Raw genomic sequence first — 19,162 nt, forward strand, 5'->3', positions numbered from 1 at the left:
ATTCAGCTTTGATATTAATGAGTTTTTTGGGTTCATTGAGAACATGGTTGTTGTTCAATAATAAAATTATTCCTCAAAAATACAACTTGCCTAATAATTCTGCACTCCCTGTAAGATTCAAAGGAGGGTGGGAGGAATGAGAAATGCAGGACGGACTAGGAGGGAGGAGGTGATCATATCCAGACTGAGATTTGGACATACTGGCTTGAATAATACGTTATTCATGATACGGAAACATAGTACCGGAAAATGTGATTACTGTGGGGTAGAGGAAACTGTAGAACATGTCATGTTGCAGTGTCAGAGGTATCAGGTTGAGAGGAGACATTTGATTCAAAATCTTAGTAACCTAAAAATCACACTGGATTTGGTTGATTTGTTGCGAAAGGAATCGGGAAGTAAAAGTTATCAGGCCTTATTTCAGTTTTTAAGAGAGGGGAACCTGTTTGGAAGGATTTTTTTTTTTTTGAGCGTCGTTCCAGACCATACTACATACCAGTTGGTGGCGGTAATGCACCTTTCAATTGTTTGCCAACCGCCAATACAACTGAAAGAAAGAAGAAAGAAAGAACAGAAAAGACTAAACTAGTAGGCGGGGTCAACTGGATCGGCTCTCCCTGTCCAGTACGCGCTCCCGATGCAGGGTAACAAACTCTGTTGGGGATACGTACGTTGTCACAAACTGTCTGTGAAATCTTCTTCGGATCAGGTAAGAAATCCCGTGTACTGACAGCACATTACTGGCATAAGTCAGTAGCTGAGTAGATGAATAGTGTTACATTTTCAGTACGTTTGGTGGACGCTTTAATATTTGTTTCAAAAGGGTTAAGAAACTTCGAGTTAATGTACTTTGAACTCGGTTCCATATGACCCCAGCTTTGTTCTGCTGTCGGATTGAGCAAAGAAGCGTCCAAGTCCCATCTTCCAGGTCAGCTGGATTCCACGTCAGCTATTTCAACCAGTCAACAAATAAACTCCAAAAGTTTGTAGTCGTAAATTGGTCACATCTGTGAACATTTAGAGGCGGACTTTAAATGAAGTGCGTTTAGCTGCAAGTTTAATTAACTTTAGACGACCTAACATCGTCACTGAGTTTGTTTGTTTTTTATTTAAAATAATGAACAATGTTGGCCGTGGACTCTTCCTTCAAACTGAGCAGGTAGAGGGCAAAAAAAACGTCTCTGTAAAGAGCGGTTAAAGAAATCAGCTCCCACAAATACAAACTAACAGGAAAAGGCATAATCATAGGAATGTCTGAGCCTTACGCTTCATGTATAGAGGAGAGGAAGGCACTGATTTGATATGCTCCATAGTGCATTAAGAGAGGGAGGCTCCCTGGGAACACAACAGTTGCCTCTAGTCGCTTTATATTGTAAGCCACTACAATTATACGCTACACCGTACAATTACGAGTTTAATCAATGAAATGCATTTATTTTTTAACCACGTAATGTTTTATGATGTATTGTCACAGACATGCACTTCTGTAAACTGGTAACTGTGGCTGCAGATGGCCGCCCCTACCAGAGTCTGGTTTTGTTGGAGGTTTCTTCCTGTTAAAAGAGAGTTTTTTTTTTCTTCCCACTGCCAACAAGTATTTGCCTTTACAGTACAATGTAAAGCACCTTGGGGCAGCTCTTGTTGGAGCTATACTAAAAAATTGAATTGAACTGAATTGAATAGTTGTATGCTGAAATAAACAGCATTTACTTACCAGCATTTACAAACAAATGATTAATAATTAAAATGATGAATCTGCAGATGCAACATCTGGAACAAGACAGTGAAGCCTGGAACACTGGGAATTCTTTAAATAAGTTTAGTTTAGCTTAATTTAATGGGGGGACACAGACTTGTAGCATAAACCATTTTGAATCCATGTCACCTACTTTGGTTCAGCTCAAAGTAATCTTTAATAAGTTGAATACGTTTAATCATGATTATTAATATCATGTTATTAAGTACAACCAAGCCTAACTTTACAGTCGTCTTTTTTTGCCCTCTGTTAATAGCAAAAGTTCATTTAGATGTCAGTTATAATTAGCACATTTATTTTAGCTTTTCTCCCAATTTGAACTGTATGAGGTTCATACAGGGTGTACACCTGCACAGGCCTTGTTTGCAATGACTGACCTTAAGAACACCAACACATACACTGGAAGAACACCCAGTTCAAATTAAACACTAACTTGAGTTTGTTAGTCTGTCAGAGGACGTCGGACCCTCAGGCCACCCTCATCAAGTCTGTTCCTGATCGTTTGCTCAGATACAAAATGACCTCCAGCAGGCCACTGCTTAACCATGAATCCTGTTGCTCAGCACATGGATGCCTTCACTGATAACTTTGGCCATGAGACTTGGGCTTGGGACTGTCGACGAAAAGAACACTGGCTTCTGTTATTAAGAAAAAAGAAAGCCAAATCAAACATGCAGAGGTACCTTAAAGTTGGCCTTACACAACAGTGTTGTCACGTGGCTTACTCTGTTCACTTTGTTAAAACAGCCAGTAACGAGTAAACATACGTTCCTTTGTCCTTCCAGTCATGTACCTGTACCTTCTGGGCCTGGTGGTTCTCTACTACCTGTACCGTTGGATCAGAGAGCTCCCCAGGGTCTCTGACAAAAACAGCAAGTATGTGTACATCACAGGCTGCGACAGTGGCTTTGGGAATCTTCTGGCCCGGCATCTTGACAAGCAGGGCTTTCGAGTGATTGCCTCTTGTTTCACTGAGAAAGGAGAAGAGGATCTAAAGAAGTCCTGCTCCAGCAACCTGATCACAACTCATCTGGATGTTAGTTCTCAGGAAAGCATTGACAAAGTTGCGGCAATGATCAAGGATATGGTTGGGGCACGTGGTAAGTTTTATTTGGTGGAAATACCTGCACTTCATTTAAATAGCTGTTTCCCCACAGAGTTTGAGTGCTGTTTATGTTTGTGACCTCTGACTTTCAATAGCACCATTAAGACCAAGTAAGTCCATAGGATGTTCTTTTTCTTTATGCCAACTGGTAAAAAATAAATAAATGGTTGAAAATCACAGAGGTCTCACCAACTGTACATTTCCTGGTAGGACTGTGCCATATCATGTCTTCTGCAATAATACCTGTATACATTTTTAAGTGATATAAAAATGTATACAGGTATTATTGCAGAAGACATGTATACATTTTTAAGTGATATAAAAATGTAATAGCCTGATATCACTCTAATAGCAATGCCACATGTTAACTTTCCTTAGTATGTGCACGCATGACGGAAGCCCAGGCACATGTGTCAGCAACAATTTGAATACCTAAAAGAGAGCTGCTTCAACAACCTCCAATAAAGTACTTTGCAAAATATGCAAAAAACTGTTCTTGCTTGAAGGTGGAAGCAACAAATATGTTTCAGCACTCGAGGCAGAAACAGATTATACCAAGTACAACCAGGGTATGAAGGAGGAGATGCCAGCAGCTATGTGTGACCCAAATGTAAATAAAGGACTCCACTGAGCATCACTGAAACTCTGCTAGTAACACTCCATATGACAGGAAGCGCAAATGGTGGATTATGTGGGTACATAGGACTAAACAACTAGTTAAAAAGCTTGTTCCAAGATCCAACATCCCAGTTAGAAAATTTTTATTTAATTCCTAATTTTATTATGTGACAATATTGTGCACATCCATTTGTGCAAAATCTCTAAAGTTAGAAATCTCCTGTCTCGGAGTGATGCTGAAAAACTAGTTCATGCATTTATTACTTCTAGGATGGACTACTGTAATTCATTATTATCAAGATGTCCTAAAAACTCCCTGAAAAGCCTCCAGTTAATCCAAAATGCTGCAGCAAGAGGACTCACAGGGACTAGAAATAGAGAGCATATTCCTCCTATATTCACGTCTCTTCATTGGCTCCCTGTTAAATTCAGAACAAATTTAAAATCCTGCTGCTCAGATACAAGATTTCATTTAAGGTTTTTTCTCCAGTTTCATGACTGTTTACATTGTAGATTCTCACTGAAGGCATCAAAACTCTGAATGAACACGTGGAATTATGTAGTAAAGACAAAAGTGTGAAATAACTCAAAACATGTTTTAGTTGTTTGATTCTTCAAAATATCCACCCTTTGCTTTGATTACTCCTTTGCACACTCTTGGCATTCTCTCAATGAGCTTCATGAGGTCGTCACCTGAAATGGTTTTCCAACAAGCTTGAAGGATTTCCCAGAGATGCTGAGCACTCATTGGCCCTTTTGTCTTCACTCTGCAGTCCATCTCATCCCACAGGATGCTGTGGTAGCCATGCTGATTCAGTGTGCTTTCAATTTTGAATAAATCCCCAAGTGTCAACAGTAAAGCATCACACCTACTCCTCCATGCTTTACAGTGAGAACTATGCATGTGTCTGCTACTGGAACTCTGTGTGGCATTTATTTGGGCTCTAATCTGAGGTGCTGTTAACTTGTGACTTCTGAGGCTGGTGACTCGGATGAATTTTTCCTCAGCAGCAGAGGTGACACTTGGTCTTCCTTTCCTGGGGCGGTCCTCGTGTGAGCCAGTTTCATCGTAGCCATGATGGTTTTTGCGACTGCACTTGGGGACACATTCAAAGTTTTTGCAATATTCTGTACTGACTGACCTTCAGTCCTTAAAGTAATGATGTACTTTCGTTTCTTTTTAATTAGCTGATTAGTTCTTGCCATAAAATGAATTCTAACGGTTGTCAAATAGGGCTGTCAGCAGTGTACCAACCTGACCAACACAACTGATGGTCCCAACCCCATTAAGAAAGCAAGAAATTTCACAAATGAACCCTGACAAGGCACACCTGTGAAGTGAAAACCATTTGAGGTGAATACATCATGAAGCTCATTGACAAAAGGCCAACGGTTTACTGTGATGTCAACCCTGAAAGTAGTAAAGGGTGGCTACTTTCAGGAATCTACAATATAAGACGTATTTAGTTATTTATTAATTTTCTCTTTGCTACATAATTCCATATATCTTGCTTCATATATTAGATGTCTTCAATATGTATCTACAATGAGAAATGGGGAAGTGATGGTAACAGGGTGCTGTGGGAATGCTACTATGAACTCCAGCTAGGTGAGTGGCTGCAGCAAGTCCCAGGAATAAAATCCCAGATCTCTGTCCAGAAAAGCACAGTCCTAAGATACTGCGCAGTACTCTCTGGGGTCCCTTTAGGGTCCAAATGTCCAAAGAAAAAAATTTAAAGACCTCCAGAAAGCCTGCAGAACTATTGCTCAACTATTAAAAAGAATGTCTGGCTCCTTGGAAGCATAATATGGTCATCCCAGGCAGCCAGTCAGAAGAAAGCTAATGATAGGAGGGTCTTATAGTAGGAGGAGACTGAGTTTGCTTTTACAAACATACAGATAAGAACCAGTATGAGATAAGCAGGGTTTATTCTAAACTCTGTCATGCAGCCTGACTGTAGTAGAGTTTAGGGATAAAAATATGGACCTGGACTTGAGCAGAATAATTTCGCTTTGAGTTATTTTTCCCATTTGAATGTCGATCAACTACTGTTGCTAGTGCACATAAAACATTACTGGTCAAGAACAGATGAATTTCAGTAGACTGTATGTGCTCTTTTTCATTATTTTAGGCCTGTGGGCTGTAGTGAACAATGCCGGCATCTCCATTCCCAGTGCCCCATGTGACTGGCTGACCCTCAATGACTACAAACCCATGCTGGATGTGAACCTGAATGGGGTGATTGGTGTGACCCTAAGCGTCCTACCGCTCATAAAAAAGGCAAGGGGAAGGGTGGTGAACGTTGCCAGTGTGTTTGGAAGGATCAGTCCTGTTGGGGGCCCATATACTGTCTCAAAGTACGGTGTTGAAGCATTCAATGACAGCCTCAGGTAAGGAGAACTCATAAAATATTGGTATGATAATACAAAGATTTCCCGGGTTGATGAAGTGTCCTTCTTAGGTTAAATATGGCACCTTTTGGTGTGAAGGTCCTCTGCATTGAGCCAGGCTTCTTCAAGACAAATGTGACCAACAGTGCTATCCTGAGCAAAAACATTAAAATGATCTGGGATAAACTTCCACAGGAAGTCCGAGATGATTATGGAACGGCATACCTACAGAAAGGTATATGTGGATTACCACTTCTTCCATTTATTTTGGTTCCCAACTGATTATTTGTTCTTATTTCATTTATTTGCCCCTTTTAGCATTAACAACCTTAACTGACAAAGTTGCCAAAATGAGTGATGCAGACTTGATGAAAGTGGTCAGCTGCATGGAACATGCCGTGGCTGCTGTCCATCCTCGCACTCGCTACTCCCCGGGCTGGGACGCCAAGTTCTTCTGGCTGCCGCTATCCTACATGCCAACCTGCATCAGTGATTACATCCTGAAACTGGAAGCTATTCCCATCGCCAAGCAGATAGAATAACTTTGCATGTAATAAAGGCATTCTCTCTGTATGTACATCTCATGCATCAGTAAATTTAACTGATTTCAGAAAGGCTTTGTCTTTCAATCTGTTCTCATTACTTATCACATTACTTTCTCAGAAAGGAACCTTTGCACCTTTTTCACAAAGGCATTTTCAAGGCCATCTTATCTACAGCTAGTCTGAACAGATGAAAAGACCTGTGTCCATGAGATTATTGATAGGCATGTGGGAAAGGTTAAGAAAGACCAATAAAAAAAAAAGTCCAGTTCACACTTGGTTTCAAAGTACACAGCGAGCAGGATCGTGTTGTTGCTATACTTCAAATAGTAGAAATGCCTTGTTTTGCAGTATCAAAACAAGACTGCAATGTCACCTGCAGGATTTTAACTTCTTAAGTTACAAAGCAAAATGTTTAGTTATTGGTAGAGTTAGCTGCGCAAATAAAAATAGAACTGTATGTCCAAAAGATATAGAAAAGATAAAATCTTGTTTTTTAGGATGCAGTGCTAATCTTACCTTGGAGGGAGTCACTGACCTGGTGGACACGAGGTTGTAAGGTTCATTCTGTTCATTTTACTTCATGACTCCTATCTAGACGAGGAGTGAAACTGTTTAAATACATAGTATTTTTTTGTCTCCAGTGGCACTAACAATCTTTCCTATATGAAACCTTTATATATATATATATATTAAGCCTTTATATTCTGTCATTGTTCCTGTAAACAGTAATGCCATTAGTGCTTTCTAATAAAACCAGATTTAGAGCCAAAACTCTGTATTTAGGTAGTACCTTCACGCTTTTGTTTATTCTTATATTCATATAGTCCCTGCTGGCGTCTGACAGCAATTTGAGATCTAGAGTGGTCATTTGTATAACGCTTCTGTGAAAAGCTTGAAACACTGAAATAAAATTATTTCTGAAACATCACGTTTTAAATATTTAGTTTTAGTCTGTCAAACTGGCTGCATCTGTCAACACTTATGTCTGCATGACAGTCAACTGTCTTTAGAAAGGATTTGATTTCATACCAACTTTATTTTTTTTACCCCCGATTCAAGCATTAAATAGGTTTTAGCCACAATAACCCCCTTTTTTTTTTTTAGGTTCAATAAAACTCTGCTGTACATGTTTTTGGAAAGCATGTAAATTGGCGCATGTTGACTTAATTTGTACATATAAATGTACAATTTCAGATCGTCTTGACTACTTTGACCAAGTAAACAACTGCAGAATGACAGAATTGTTCAACTGTTTTATTTCAGCATGTGACAAGCTGCAGCACAGTTGATAGCTTAACATAGCAGCTCCAGAATGCCATCTTCTGGTCAAAGTAGACAAGGACAGCCATTTCTTTAACTCCTTTACCAGCAACAAGATTTTCCACTACAAGTATAACCATTGAGAAAATATGCAGTTAACGATGAGTTTTATGTAAAGACTGTTTTATTCCGTCTTTCACTGGAAACATTAAATAGAACTTTTTCAGGATGACAAGACAGGTACATTTGTATTTTGACATGTTTTACAAACCAAGTGCTCCTAACCACAGGGCCTCTCTGCTTCTACTCTTCTCTCTTCCCTTCAGTTAGGTTGTCTGGATGTTTATGAGTGCTCCTCAGCCAGTTTCTCAGCTTTCTGAACCACCTCCTCAATTGGACCGACCATGTAGAAGGCTTGCTCGGGCAGAGCATCATACTCACCTGAAATGAAATGAGAACAAAAAAGGCAATTAAATTATAAACAGAGCTGAGGAAGTTGAGGATCACAAGCCATAAAAAAATTAAAACATAAATAAATTTAAAAAAAAATAAAAATTTAAAAAAAAAAAAAAAATGGACAATTCAAACTTACCACCAAGGATGCTCTTGAAGCCCTTGATGGTTTCCTTGAGGGGCACCAGCTTGCCCAAGTGGCCAGTGAAGACCTCGGCCACTTGGAATGGCTGAGACAGGAAACGCTGGATCTTACGGGCACGAGCCACAGTGAGTTTATCCTCCTCAGACAACTCATCCATACCCAGGATGGCAATGATATCCTGTAGTGATTTGTAGTCCTACAGAAGAAGAAAGTAGCCTAGTTTGTTTGAAGCACTTACAGTTGTCATGTTAATTCTAATGGTACCAATAAAGCTGCAAACCTGAAGGATTTTCTGCACGCCACGAGCAACATCGTAGTGCTCGGCTCCGACAATGTTGGGGTCCATGATACGGGAAGTTGAGTCCAGGGGGTCGACAGCAGGGTAGATGCCCAGCTCAGCGATGGCACGGGACAACACGGTGGTGGCATCCAAGTGAGCGAAGGTGGTGGCGGGGGCAGGGTCAGTCAAATCGTCAGCAGGCACGTAAATGGCCTGGAAACACAGGACTTGTTAGCATTTTTGGAAGTCCTAGGTTACCCTTTAGGTTGCCAAGCAACATAAAACTAGGATTTATTCCTTACTGTCAGTAAGATAGTTTCCAGCTTATGTCAAAGTAAATAGATTTTTGATTTCTAAAATGCAGACTCAGCACTCCTCAAACCTCACCTGCACAGATGTGATTGAACCCTTCTTGGTGGTGGTGATTCTCTCCTGCATGGTACCCATGTCAGTGGCCAGAGTGGGCTGGTAACCCACAGCAGAGGGAATACGACCCAGCAGAGCAGACACCTGAGAGAGAAGGTGAAGTCATCAAGATTGCAGTTTGACAGAATCAGTGTATTTGAAGGAGGAAGAGGGGGAAACAAAATAACTTTTGAAATGAGAATCTTTACATTGGATGTGTGGTGTAGCTAGAGCAGTTGTAAATCTTTATTTTTAAGGAAAGCTTTGGTTTAAATCAAGTTGCACAGACCTCAGAGCCAGCCTGTGTGAAGCGGAAGATGTTGTCAATGAAGAGCAGCACATCCTGACCCTCCTGGTCACGGAAATATTCAGCCACAGTCAATCCAGTCAGAGCAACTCTGGCACGGGCACCGGGGGGCTCGTTCATCTGTCCGTACACCAGCGCCACCTAGCATGGACAAGAGTTTGGTTAAATCAGACATTTTGGAATGTGCTGTAATAAAAATGCATCTTTTTAAAGTTGCTTTCCACAGTCCTCACCTTGGAGGTGGTATCCTTCAGGTTGATCACACCAGACTCAATCATTTCATGGTACAAGTCATTCCCCTCACGGGTACGCTCTCCCACACCAGCAAACACAGAGTAACCACCATGGGCCTTGGCCACGTTGTTGATCAGCTCCATGATCAATACAGTCTTGCCTACACCGGCACCACCGAACAGACCTGTCAAGTCGAGAAAACCAAGTTAGTTTATCACGCATCAAAGTCAAGGCTGAGAAAACGTGCATGTTTGGGCTCATACCGATCTTTCCTCCCTTGGCATAGGGAGCCAGCAGGTCCACAACCTTAATGCCAGTAACCAGAATCTCCTGTTCCACACTCATGTCAGTGAATTCAGGAGCCTCTGCATGGATAGGTGCAGTCCTGGGAAGAGGGGGAAAAAAAGTAGATTAATGTAATCACTGAACACACCAGTTAACATTTAAAAGCACAGCATCTATATATGTCCTATCATAACAGGTTTTATTATTGCTTCAGACTGTGCATGTTTAAACCTCATACAAAAAACTGCAGGATATTTTCAAAGTGTACTTACTGTTTGGTGGAGATGGGACCCCTCTCATCAATAGGCTCCCCGATGACATTCATAATCCTGCCCAGGGTCTCGGGACCCACTGGAATTCTGATGGGGGCACCAGTGTCCAGAACCTTCTGTCCACGGACCAGACCCTCAGTACCATCCATAGCAATGGTACGCACTGTGTTCTCCCCTAAAAACAGAAAGTGATTTTGATGTGTCTGTTTAACCTAAGAAAGAGTTGCTAGTGGTATTGTAGCTAGGTAGGTGAAGAGTATAATCCAGCTGGCTCACCAAGATGCTGTGCCACCTCCAGGACTAGCCTGGATTCACGGCCTGCCACCTCCAGGGCATTGAGAATGGGAGGGAGACCCTCATCGAACTGGACATCGACAACGGCACCAATGACAGCCACAATGCGTCCGTTGGCGGTGCTGGCAGCGGCGGCAGGTGCGACATAGTCTCTACCTGGAACATGAACCACTGAGTGTCATACAGATGTGCTGCAGCTGTGACCTTGTTATGCATTATGGCCGGAAGAAGCACCGAAAAGGGCTTCTATACTTGTGTGTGTCCGGCCGGTACATCTCAATGTCAAGTGGCTTAGGCTAATCTGCGAATAAGTTTTTAAACTGGAAAGTGAAACAGCAGTACTAAGCAGAATTCAGTAAAATTTCAGTTTATTTTATTAAGTGCAAATAAGCGAGTTCTCCCACTAAATAGCGTCAGAGCCAACAGTGACAGATGAATGGATAGCGATTCCGAGCTAGAATTGCTAATGCTGCATACTTGGCCACAAACTCAGTGACACAACTTTGTTTTTCCCTTTATAGTTTTGTTATTTTGGCACTGTATTACCTCCACACGTATCACAAAAGTGAACCGTGTTACCGACTGTCTAACCCTGCTAATCTGCAACTACGAATGCTAACAGCAGTCTTCGACCGCCTCATGTCATTACAGAGGTCATTTCTAATAACACAAGAATAATACAGTCTGCTCATTTCACAATGCGAAGTAACCATGAAAAGATCTGTTTGCACACATGTGTACCCATTTAATGTTTTGGAAACACTCCGGCTGATTTAAAATGTACATTTTAATATTAAGGCCTGCTAAGCCACCGGCAGGCAAGCCAGCGTGTTGCTAGCACCAGCTAAATTTAGCATGGTCCCTGCCCTCTTCTGACAGCCACGTAAATGCGTCTGTTCTTTAAACAATCTTCTTTCCAGAAACAACGAGCATGCAGGACTCACGTGAAAGGACAGCTGGGGATCCAACAAGAGCCTTCAAGGGCTGGACTCCAGGCTTCAGAGCCTGCAAAGCCCCGGTGCAGCAGCGTCCCACAGCTCCTAACATTGTCAAAATGGCTGAAGGTGGAAAGAGACAGAGGAACTTCAGGCTTTATAACGTATGACCGCTTAGACGAACTGCGCCTGCGCACAACGTAAAACACGCCACAACGAGCATGTGTAGTAGTTAAGCACATGCAGTTGACATTGTGACCTCGATAGAGCTGGCTTATTTGAACCAAATGACCGCCCAAACGAAATGTTATAATCACAGTTATAATTCTTTGTTTTAGTTAATGTAGATGGTTTGGACTCTCAGTGGGGTAGCCAAATTAAATAAAAACCCCGATGAAACTCTAAATAACTAGTGTTATCCATGTAACCTATTTTTATTATAGGTCACTGACAGTGCCCTCATTAAAATGAGAAATAGTTGCCTCAGTTTGCCTCAAGACACTTCTACCGTGTTTACATTATAGCAACAGCCAGTAGACTTTACAGAACAGAATAGCCCTTTATTTTTATTGTACATGTAAATCGAAATTACCTTGCTAATGTTAAAGTTTCACAGCATAAATTGGAGAGTACTGTGCAATAATAGTAATAACAGTAATAGGGTTAGGGTTAATTCAACGATAATTGAATTGTGATTTTAGTTTTACTTAGATTTAGTTTGTTCCTGTCAAACCACTTTTTTAAATTTTGCACATTTATTGCCATTATCAATAAAATATTGAGGACAATTTTGTCGTCCAGAACTGCTTTTAACAATGCAATTTAAAATATCCCATATTCCCTTTATATTGTTCAATATTTTACTATAATACTCATTTTTTTACATTCATTATTGATCATTTGTTTTCCATTTTGATGGTGTGAATAAACTGTTCATCAGTGAAGTAGCAGCAGTTGTTGCTGAAAGTCATGTCCTTAAGAAACAGGAAAATAAACAGCAAAGACTTGACTTGCATCCTGAAAAATGCATCTGACCTTTCATTTAATCAATCCGCTGTTTCTGAAATGATCAGTGGATGTCACAAAGCCATTTAGCATGACCAGGATATACACTGCCAATGCCGTAAAAGCATACCTTGGTAGAAAAATGCACAGATGACTGTACACAGTGAGTGTCTACAGCCATCTGAGGCTCGGTCCTGTTTTGCGGCCATATTTCAGACAGTGGTTTTGAAAATCTTCTCAACTGATGGAATTATAAAAAGCAAAATCTAATGGGGCCGAGTACAATAATTGAATCTGTAATGTGCCCTATAAATGCTAGAAATATGGTGTTTAACAAGATACTTACTATGGATGGCATTACATTGTCCTCCAGTAACACTTTGAGGAATCTTGGAATCTTGTTTTTGACCAGAATGCATCTCTCAATTTTTATATTAAAAAAATGTAGGACTTGCATTTGCACAGTATCTCTAAAATCACTAACATCCTGACTCAGAGTGATGCTGAAAAACTAGTTCATGCATTTATTAATTCTAGGGCAGACTGTTGTAGTGCATTATTATTAGGCTCTCCAAAAAACTCTCTGAAAAGTTTATCCAGAATGGTGCAGTGAGATTACTGACAGAGTCTAGTAAGAGAGATTCTATTTCTCCAACATTGGCCCCCTGTTACATACAGAATCTCATTTAAATTTCTTCTCTACGAATACAGGATCTTAAATAATCAGCGCCCATCAAATCTTAAAGACCTCATATTACTGTATCAGCCCATTATAGTGTTTAACCCTCCCTCAGACTGCAGGATTACTTGTTGTTAGAGTATAAAGTAGATTGGGAAGCAGAAGCCCTCTTCTGTGGAACTAGCTCCCAACTTGGATTTGGGAGAAAAACACCCTCTCACCCTTTTAAGATTAGGCTTAAAACTTTCCTTTTTAGCAAAGCTTATAGTGAGGGCTGGATCGGATGACCTTGAATCCTTCTATAATAGGCCTAGGATGCTACGGGCTTCCCATGATGCACCTTTTTCCACTCATTATCTGTTTATACACATATTTATTTCTGTCTCTCTGTAATTTGGCACTGTATGAATATAATTGAATTGTGTTTAATTTGATTCAGTTGGCTTAAATTGTGATCCACCATGCCAAACTTGTCAGAGGATGAAACAAAGGTAGCGTTTCATCTGTGTTCGAATTGTACAATCTCTGTTTGTGCCTTATACAATTCAGACTGTTTGTTCGCCCATGTTTCAATGAATTGCTACATTTAATTCCCATTTTGCTAACAAAATATAAAGACATAACAGATGGCTCAAGGCATCTGCACAAGAGAGAGAGAGAGAGAGAGAGAAATATGGGAAATATTTTGTCACGGCGAGTGAGATGAGCAGGCACTTGTAAAGGTGTGATGGTGGTTTATTAAACACAAAATAAAAATGGACAAAAGGTGAACCGAACAAGGACTAAACTAGACTGGGAACAAACTGACTACAGAACCTGAACATGAACGAAAGCAAGCAGAAACACTTGGCGGTTGACAGCAGGGAAACACACAGATGACAGCAGGGTGGAATACACAGACAGACCAGCAACTACAATGACAGAGGACACGACTTAAATACACACAGAGAAACACAGGGGAATTACACACAGGTGGTGGACACAGCTGGGAATAATCAAGACGAGACAGAGGTAAAACTGAACACACTCACATGAGATGCAGACCTTCACAATAAAACAGGAAACGAGAACACTACACCAAGACGCAGACCTGACACTGAGACAGACAGACAGAATGACACATGGAACCTGAACTAAACTAAACGTGAGATACAACCGAGAACAAATCCTTAAACATGAATAAACAGAAACATAGAATTCTAATAATAATAATGATACTCATAGCGCCCAAAACCACAATAAACATTCAAAAATAAACTAATCAATCAAAACTCAAAATACTGGGTCGAAACTGACCCAGAACCGTGACATATTTTGAGTTAGTCTGCAGGATGAAACTGGGAAATTGTGAATTGTAATTCCACTAGATTTACAGTAGAGAGAGCTGCCGTACCAAAAGATATAGAATGTGTGACTCATGCTCTTTCCTAGTGTAAGCACTGTTGTTTGGGGTTTTTAGTGTATGAATATGTATAGAAAAGTCTGTTGTCTTTGTTTTATTACACTTTGCCTTTTCAGCAGCACATAGTTAACACTTTAACAAGCAGGAATGTCTGTGTGCTAATCTTATGCTCTGTATAGAACCATTCTAATCTTAAGTATGCTTTGTAATCAGATGTGATGTCTGATTTTGACTTTTGGCAAAACTGCAGGTGAGTCCAGTCAGCATGAAATAATCAAGTTTAGTGTTTGCTGATGCACTCGTGGTATTCTATTAGTTTTTTAAACAATTTTTTAAAACACCTATAATTTGGGTTATTGCTTTAAGTGAAAAATTGGCATCCCTCCCCATGCCTGTAGATGACTATCTGACAACCAGCAGGCTCAGATAGAGCTCTACTAGTCTGAATTTGCCTGCAAAAACAGCACATGAGTTACGCATCCTTTGCATGCCCCAAAGTAATGTCTGATGACTGATGACTGAGATTAGTTGCTAGGCTTTGTGGTTTGTGTTGCTGGATTGTTACAGGTAGAAGCTCGTTGAAAAAAACTATTTTAACAATTCTGCTGAAAAAGCTCCAATGTTGTTGGTGGAATAATACTGACGTCAGTTAGCAGCCTTTACTTAGTGTTAGACAGACTTTGAGTTTCTGTTACTGTAGCCACAGTGATCTGCTATATGAGTTCACAAGAGTGTGATACAAGAATCAACATGTTTATTCAAATAGTCAAATGCAGCAGAGGTCGATGTGGTTACCATTCAAGCACATAAGCTTAATGTGCTAATGTTAATCATTACGGAGTTATCTGTAGAATCTACTCTCTGTTTGAATCGACAAAAAGTAACCTTTGACCTTCTATGGGCACTATCTATGGGCAAACTGTATTTCCTATTTTTGATCATGAGATGATGGGAGCAGTTAGAATGCTCACAGTGGAAGTCGTGCTTGCATATGCAATTGACACCCCTTTCTCAACGAGAAGTTTGGGCTTGGGTGAGCCTGAGTGCTGAAGATATCTACCTATTCGGAACCATGGTAACAGGGTTCTGGCTGATCGGAGCTGGCTTGGCCCTGACTTATCGAAGAATTAAGAAAGCGGAACCGGCTTATTTTGTCAGTCGTTTTCAAATGTCTTGAACTTTAACATTTAACATGCTAGCTGAGGCCTGCAGAGTCTGAGATCTAGGTTTTGGATTTTTGCAGTTTCTGCAAACATTGCATGGTCTGACCTTGTGGTGAATTTGCTGGAACATTCAGTCCTGGAAAGACTGTGCGATTATGTTAGCATCCAGAATTCTGCTTTTATGGAAGTGCTCACACTTACTGATGATCAGTTAATCAGTTTCATTTGATTACCAGGACCTGGCTGCTGCTTTATCTCTCAGTTCCTGTAAAGGCATATTTAGGTCGATGTAGAACTGCAAAGAGTTCTGTGAAAACCTTTTACATGGCAACCAAAAGCCTGAGCTATTGACTCCACTGTGGTATAGCCCTCAGCTCTCCTTTACACCACACTGATGCGAGGGCTTGTTGGGACACATATGCGTGTTTTGTTGCTCCAAAGAATCTTAAAAATATGTGATATGCATTGATGCGACAATCAAGAGCTTCGCATGTCATGCGTCTGTGGTGCTGTAACTATCTGTTTAAAGATCATGCATTATCTTGTAAAAGCAGTGATTAAACTAAAGTCACCGGAAAGATGTCTGGAGGGGTTATGGAATTTCAAAGAGCTAAGTGGTTTCTTCCATAGTGTCATAAAAGAACGATCTGCCATACACGTCTTCTTCCAATGAAGCTATTTGCTCATTAAAATTCAATTCTGTGTCACTGCATCAAAATACCATGCCCTGCTCTTTATTGATGCCCTTTAGTGGTGTCTGCATGTGCTCAGAGCATCACAGTACACTTTCAGATAGGATCATCTTTAATTTATTATCATGCTCTCAATGAATGTCAGTTAATTGTTGTGAAATTTAGAGTCATGGTGGGTGTTGCATTTAGAAAACCGTCAACAAATAAAAGTTCATAGATGGAAAATGCAACCCGTTTTTAATAATGCAAAAAAGTGAGAAAACAGAGCTCAAAAAAGTGTCATGAGAGTTTTGTGGATTTGCAGCTGTTTGTTTAGTTTTACAGAAGATTTTCTAAATTTTTTGGCCCTTCATTTTTATTAGACGTGTCATATTGAAATTCAGCGCTATGCTGCATCCTAGTTTTACCATATGGTGCGTGTTATGGAACAAAAAGAGTCTGTGCAACAGACGTTCCCTTGATTCATGTGAAATATCCAAAGCAGAAGCAGAAACGACAAAAGTAACTTCAAGAGTTTCTTGCTTTGCTTAATCAGCACTTGAAACTTGAAAGAAAGGGATTTAAGCAGCTTTATCTTTGAAAGAGAGCATTTTTTTGTGACCGCTTACCTTTACCTAAATTCAGTAACAAAGGAGGCAATAACAACACCAAGTGTTTTTTTTTTTCTTTCTTTCTTTTTCTTCTACTCAGGTGGTGCGAAGACCAAACCAGCAAAACTTTCGTGTACAGAAAATTTTTTATGGTTTACAGAAAACATTTTGATGCTGAGTAGAATATAAATCAATCAATTTGATTGATTGATTGATTGATTGATTGATAAACAACACCAGAATGCAATTATTTACTAATTTTTTAACATTTTTAAATAGCAAGATGCACAGTGTGCTTTGAGGTAGGAGCCAAAAAGGGTGTAGTTTGTGTGTGTGAGCACCCGTGTGTACACCTGTGAGCATGAGCGCGCTTGTATTTAAAAGGTTCCTTCATGTAATGATCTGCTAGAAGGTGTGGGTGGGGGCATAGCCCCATCCTCCAGGGCATGAAGCAGGTATGGAGGAGATCAAAACTCCAGACATCCAGAGGTCCTCAGAACACAAGAGACCAAGGAAGACCAACAGAGGGGCAGCTGCGCCACTGTCCCAGAAAGAGCTGAGGAGAGTCCCAGATGAGGGCTCACTCAGCAGCCGCGGAGCAGAAGCCAGGGGGGGTTTCAGTGACGTGCACGTGAGCTCCGCCGGCAGCCAGCCGTGCCTGAGTGACCGAGCCCCAGGCCGAGAGGCTGAGGGCACCCCACCCCCGAAGTGGCCCGAGCGAGCCCCAGGCTCCAGGCCCCGACAAGCAGCCACCAAGGAGTGAGTCGGTGTGTACCTGGGCGCCCATCCCCGGACACAAAGAACCACCAACGCACCAATGTCTGAGGGCGTCTGCCACTGGTAGGGGAAGTGGTGGGGGAGATAGGCCTCCATACCTTGGAGGGCCTGAGATGTCCCCAGAGAGGTGGCGTCTGATACCTCGGTGGACACAGACAAACAGGCACACACAGATACAAACATCCATTCCCACCCTCATGCTCTCATATGCAATTACTCAACACTCACCCAAAGTGGACACAGACATAAAGAGACACTATACACACAATCACACTCCCCAAGCGTACTCTAAGCCCCGGGTCTAGGTACCCTTGCCTCTGGAGGGGGAAACTGCACCCAGACCCAGGTAGTGTTACCCTTTTCCCTGGGGTGGGGAGATGCAGACCGCCCCCATACTCTGCAACCCGCCAGCGAAAGGGGGCCCAGGCCCATCTGGACCGGGGCCCAGTTCAGATCTCGCAAAACTTTTGCGAGATCCCAAGTTTTTTTGCGAGATCTCGAAAAGGTCCGTCTTAATTTTTTTTCCTTCCATGTCTCCTGCGGGGCTCCGTAAAAAAGAGCCGCCAGGTGCTAAAAAATAAACCTTAGACTCAAACGTTAGAACAGGCTTTTGCCCACATAAATAATAAATACTCACAAAGAAAACGGCGGCTGTTACAAAAGCAAGGCTAATCAAATAAGTTTTTAATTGAGATTTAAAAGATTGAATTGAATCAGACGCCCGAATAGCTAGGGGGAGGTTATTCCAGAGGTAGGGTGCGACAGCGGCGAATGCGCGGTCACCTCTGGTCTTGAGCCGAGAACTAGGTCGCACCAGGAGCATTTGGCCTGCTGATCTAAGCGCTCTCCCAGGGATATAAGAGCTGAGGAGACCCGTAAGAATTAAGAGGGGGGTTATTTTCTCTAGTCTATTTGAGAGAGCTTTGCAGATTATTTTAAGGTCTACATTTATAAGGGATATTGGACGATAGCTTGAGGGATATACAGGGTCTTTGCCTGGTTTTAGCAGGAGATTAATGTTTGCAGAATTCATATTTCATGGAAGTCTGCCCTTTTCTTTGATTTCCAACAACGTTCAGTAAAAAACTGGTGCTAGAATCGTCCAGAATTCTTTGTAGAATTCTGCAGGAAAGCCATCTGGACCCGAAGCCTTATTATTGGGCACACTTATCAGGGCTTCCTGGAGTTCACCTGGCGTCAGTGGTGAATCCAGTGCCATTGCTTGAGTGTCTAATAATTTTGGAAGAGTTGTTGTCCAAAAACTGATCAATTTCTTTTTTAGATGGGTTTATTTGTGGTCAATACAACGTTTTATAGAAATCCCTGAAAATGTTGTTTTTTTGTTTTGAACAAGATTCATCTGTGTTCCCAGATGAATCTTGAACAGCAGAATCTTGTTTTTTCTTTCTTTATTTTTAACTGGTTTGCTAGAAATTGACCGGATTTATTACCATGTTCATAATTTAGTAAGCGTAGTCTTTGTACTAAGAATTTATATATATATTTTTTATCAATTATCTCATTTAATTCTAGTTTTGTTTTGCCTATTTTGTTCATTGTTTCTTGATC

The 19,162-nt window shown here is 41.0% G+C and overlaps 2 protein-coding genes across 4 annotated transcripts; one reads left to right on the plus strand and one right to left on the minus strand.

Annotated features, from left to right (window-relative positions):
* Nucleotides 1-599: 599 nt before the first annotated feature.
* On the plus strand, nucleotides 600-7,508 carry LOC146642409 (retinol dehydrogenase 7-like). 3 transcript variants are annotated; one of them, XM_085397735.1, is made up of 6 exons: nucleotides 605-709; nucleotides 2,267-2,435; nucleotides 2,542-2,856; nucleotides 5,612-5,870; nucleotides 5,942-6,105; nucleotides 6,189-7,508. In XM_085397735.1, exons 3-6 carry the CDS (start codon nucleotides 2,544-2,546, stop codon nucleotides 6,410-6,412), a joined length of 960 nt encoding a protein of 319 aa, XP_085253861.1. In that variant the 5' UTR covers nucleotides 605-709; nucleotides 2,267-2,435; nucleotides 2,542-2,543; the 3' UTR covers nucleotides 6,413-7,508. The 3 variants fall into 3 exon arrangements, with proteins under 3 accessions (XP_085253860.1, XP_085253861.1, XP_085253862.1); XM_085397734.1 differs by lacking the exon at nucleotides 2,267-2,435 and having other exon boundaries at nucleotides 600-709; nucleotides 6,189-7,507; XM_085397736.1 differs by lacking the exon at nucleotides 605-709 and having other exon boundaries at nucleotides 2,252-2,435.
* A 140-nt stretch (nucleotides 7,509-7,648) lies between these two features.
* LOC146642410 (ATP synthase F(1) complex catalytic subunit beta, mitochondrial) lies at nucleotides 7,649-11,452 on the minus strand. The gene is made up of 10 exons (XM_085397733.1): nucleotides 11,295-11,452; nucleotides 10,333-10,506; nucleotides 10,057-10,231; nucleotides 9,763-9,884; nucleotides 9,499-9,683; nucleotides 9,248-9,406; nucleotides 8,941-9,063; nucleotides 8,554-8,766; nucleotides 8,268-8,469; nucleotides 7,649-8,116 (listed from the first exon to the last, which is right to left on the minus strand). Exons 1-10 carry the CDS (start codon nucleotides 11,395-11,397, stop codon nucleotides 8,019-8,021), a joined length of 1,554 nt encoding a protein of 517 aa, XP_085253859.1. The 5' UTR covers nucleotides 11,398-11,452; the 3' UTR covers nucleotides 7,649-8,018.
* Nucleotides 11,453-19,162: the final 7,710 nt, after the last annotated feature.

The sequence above is a fragment of the Rhamphochromis longiceps genome, linkage group LG23 (genome assembly GCF_057381845.1).
Source record: "Rhamphochromis longiceps isolate RC_006_pf linkage group LG23, R_longiceps_female_GT1.1, whole genome shotgun sequence".
NCBI lineage: Eukaryota > Metazoa > Chordata > Actinopteri > Cichliformes > Cichlidae > Rhamphochromis > Rhamphochromis longiceps.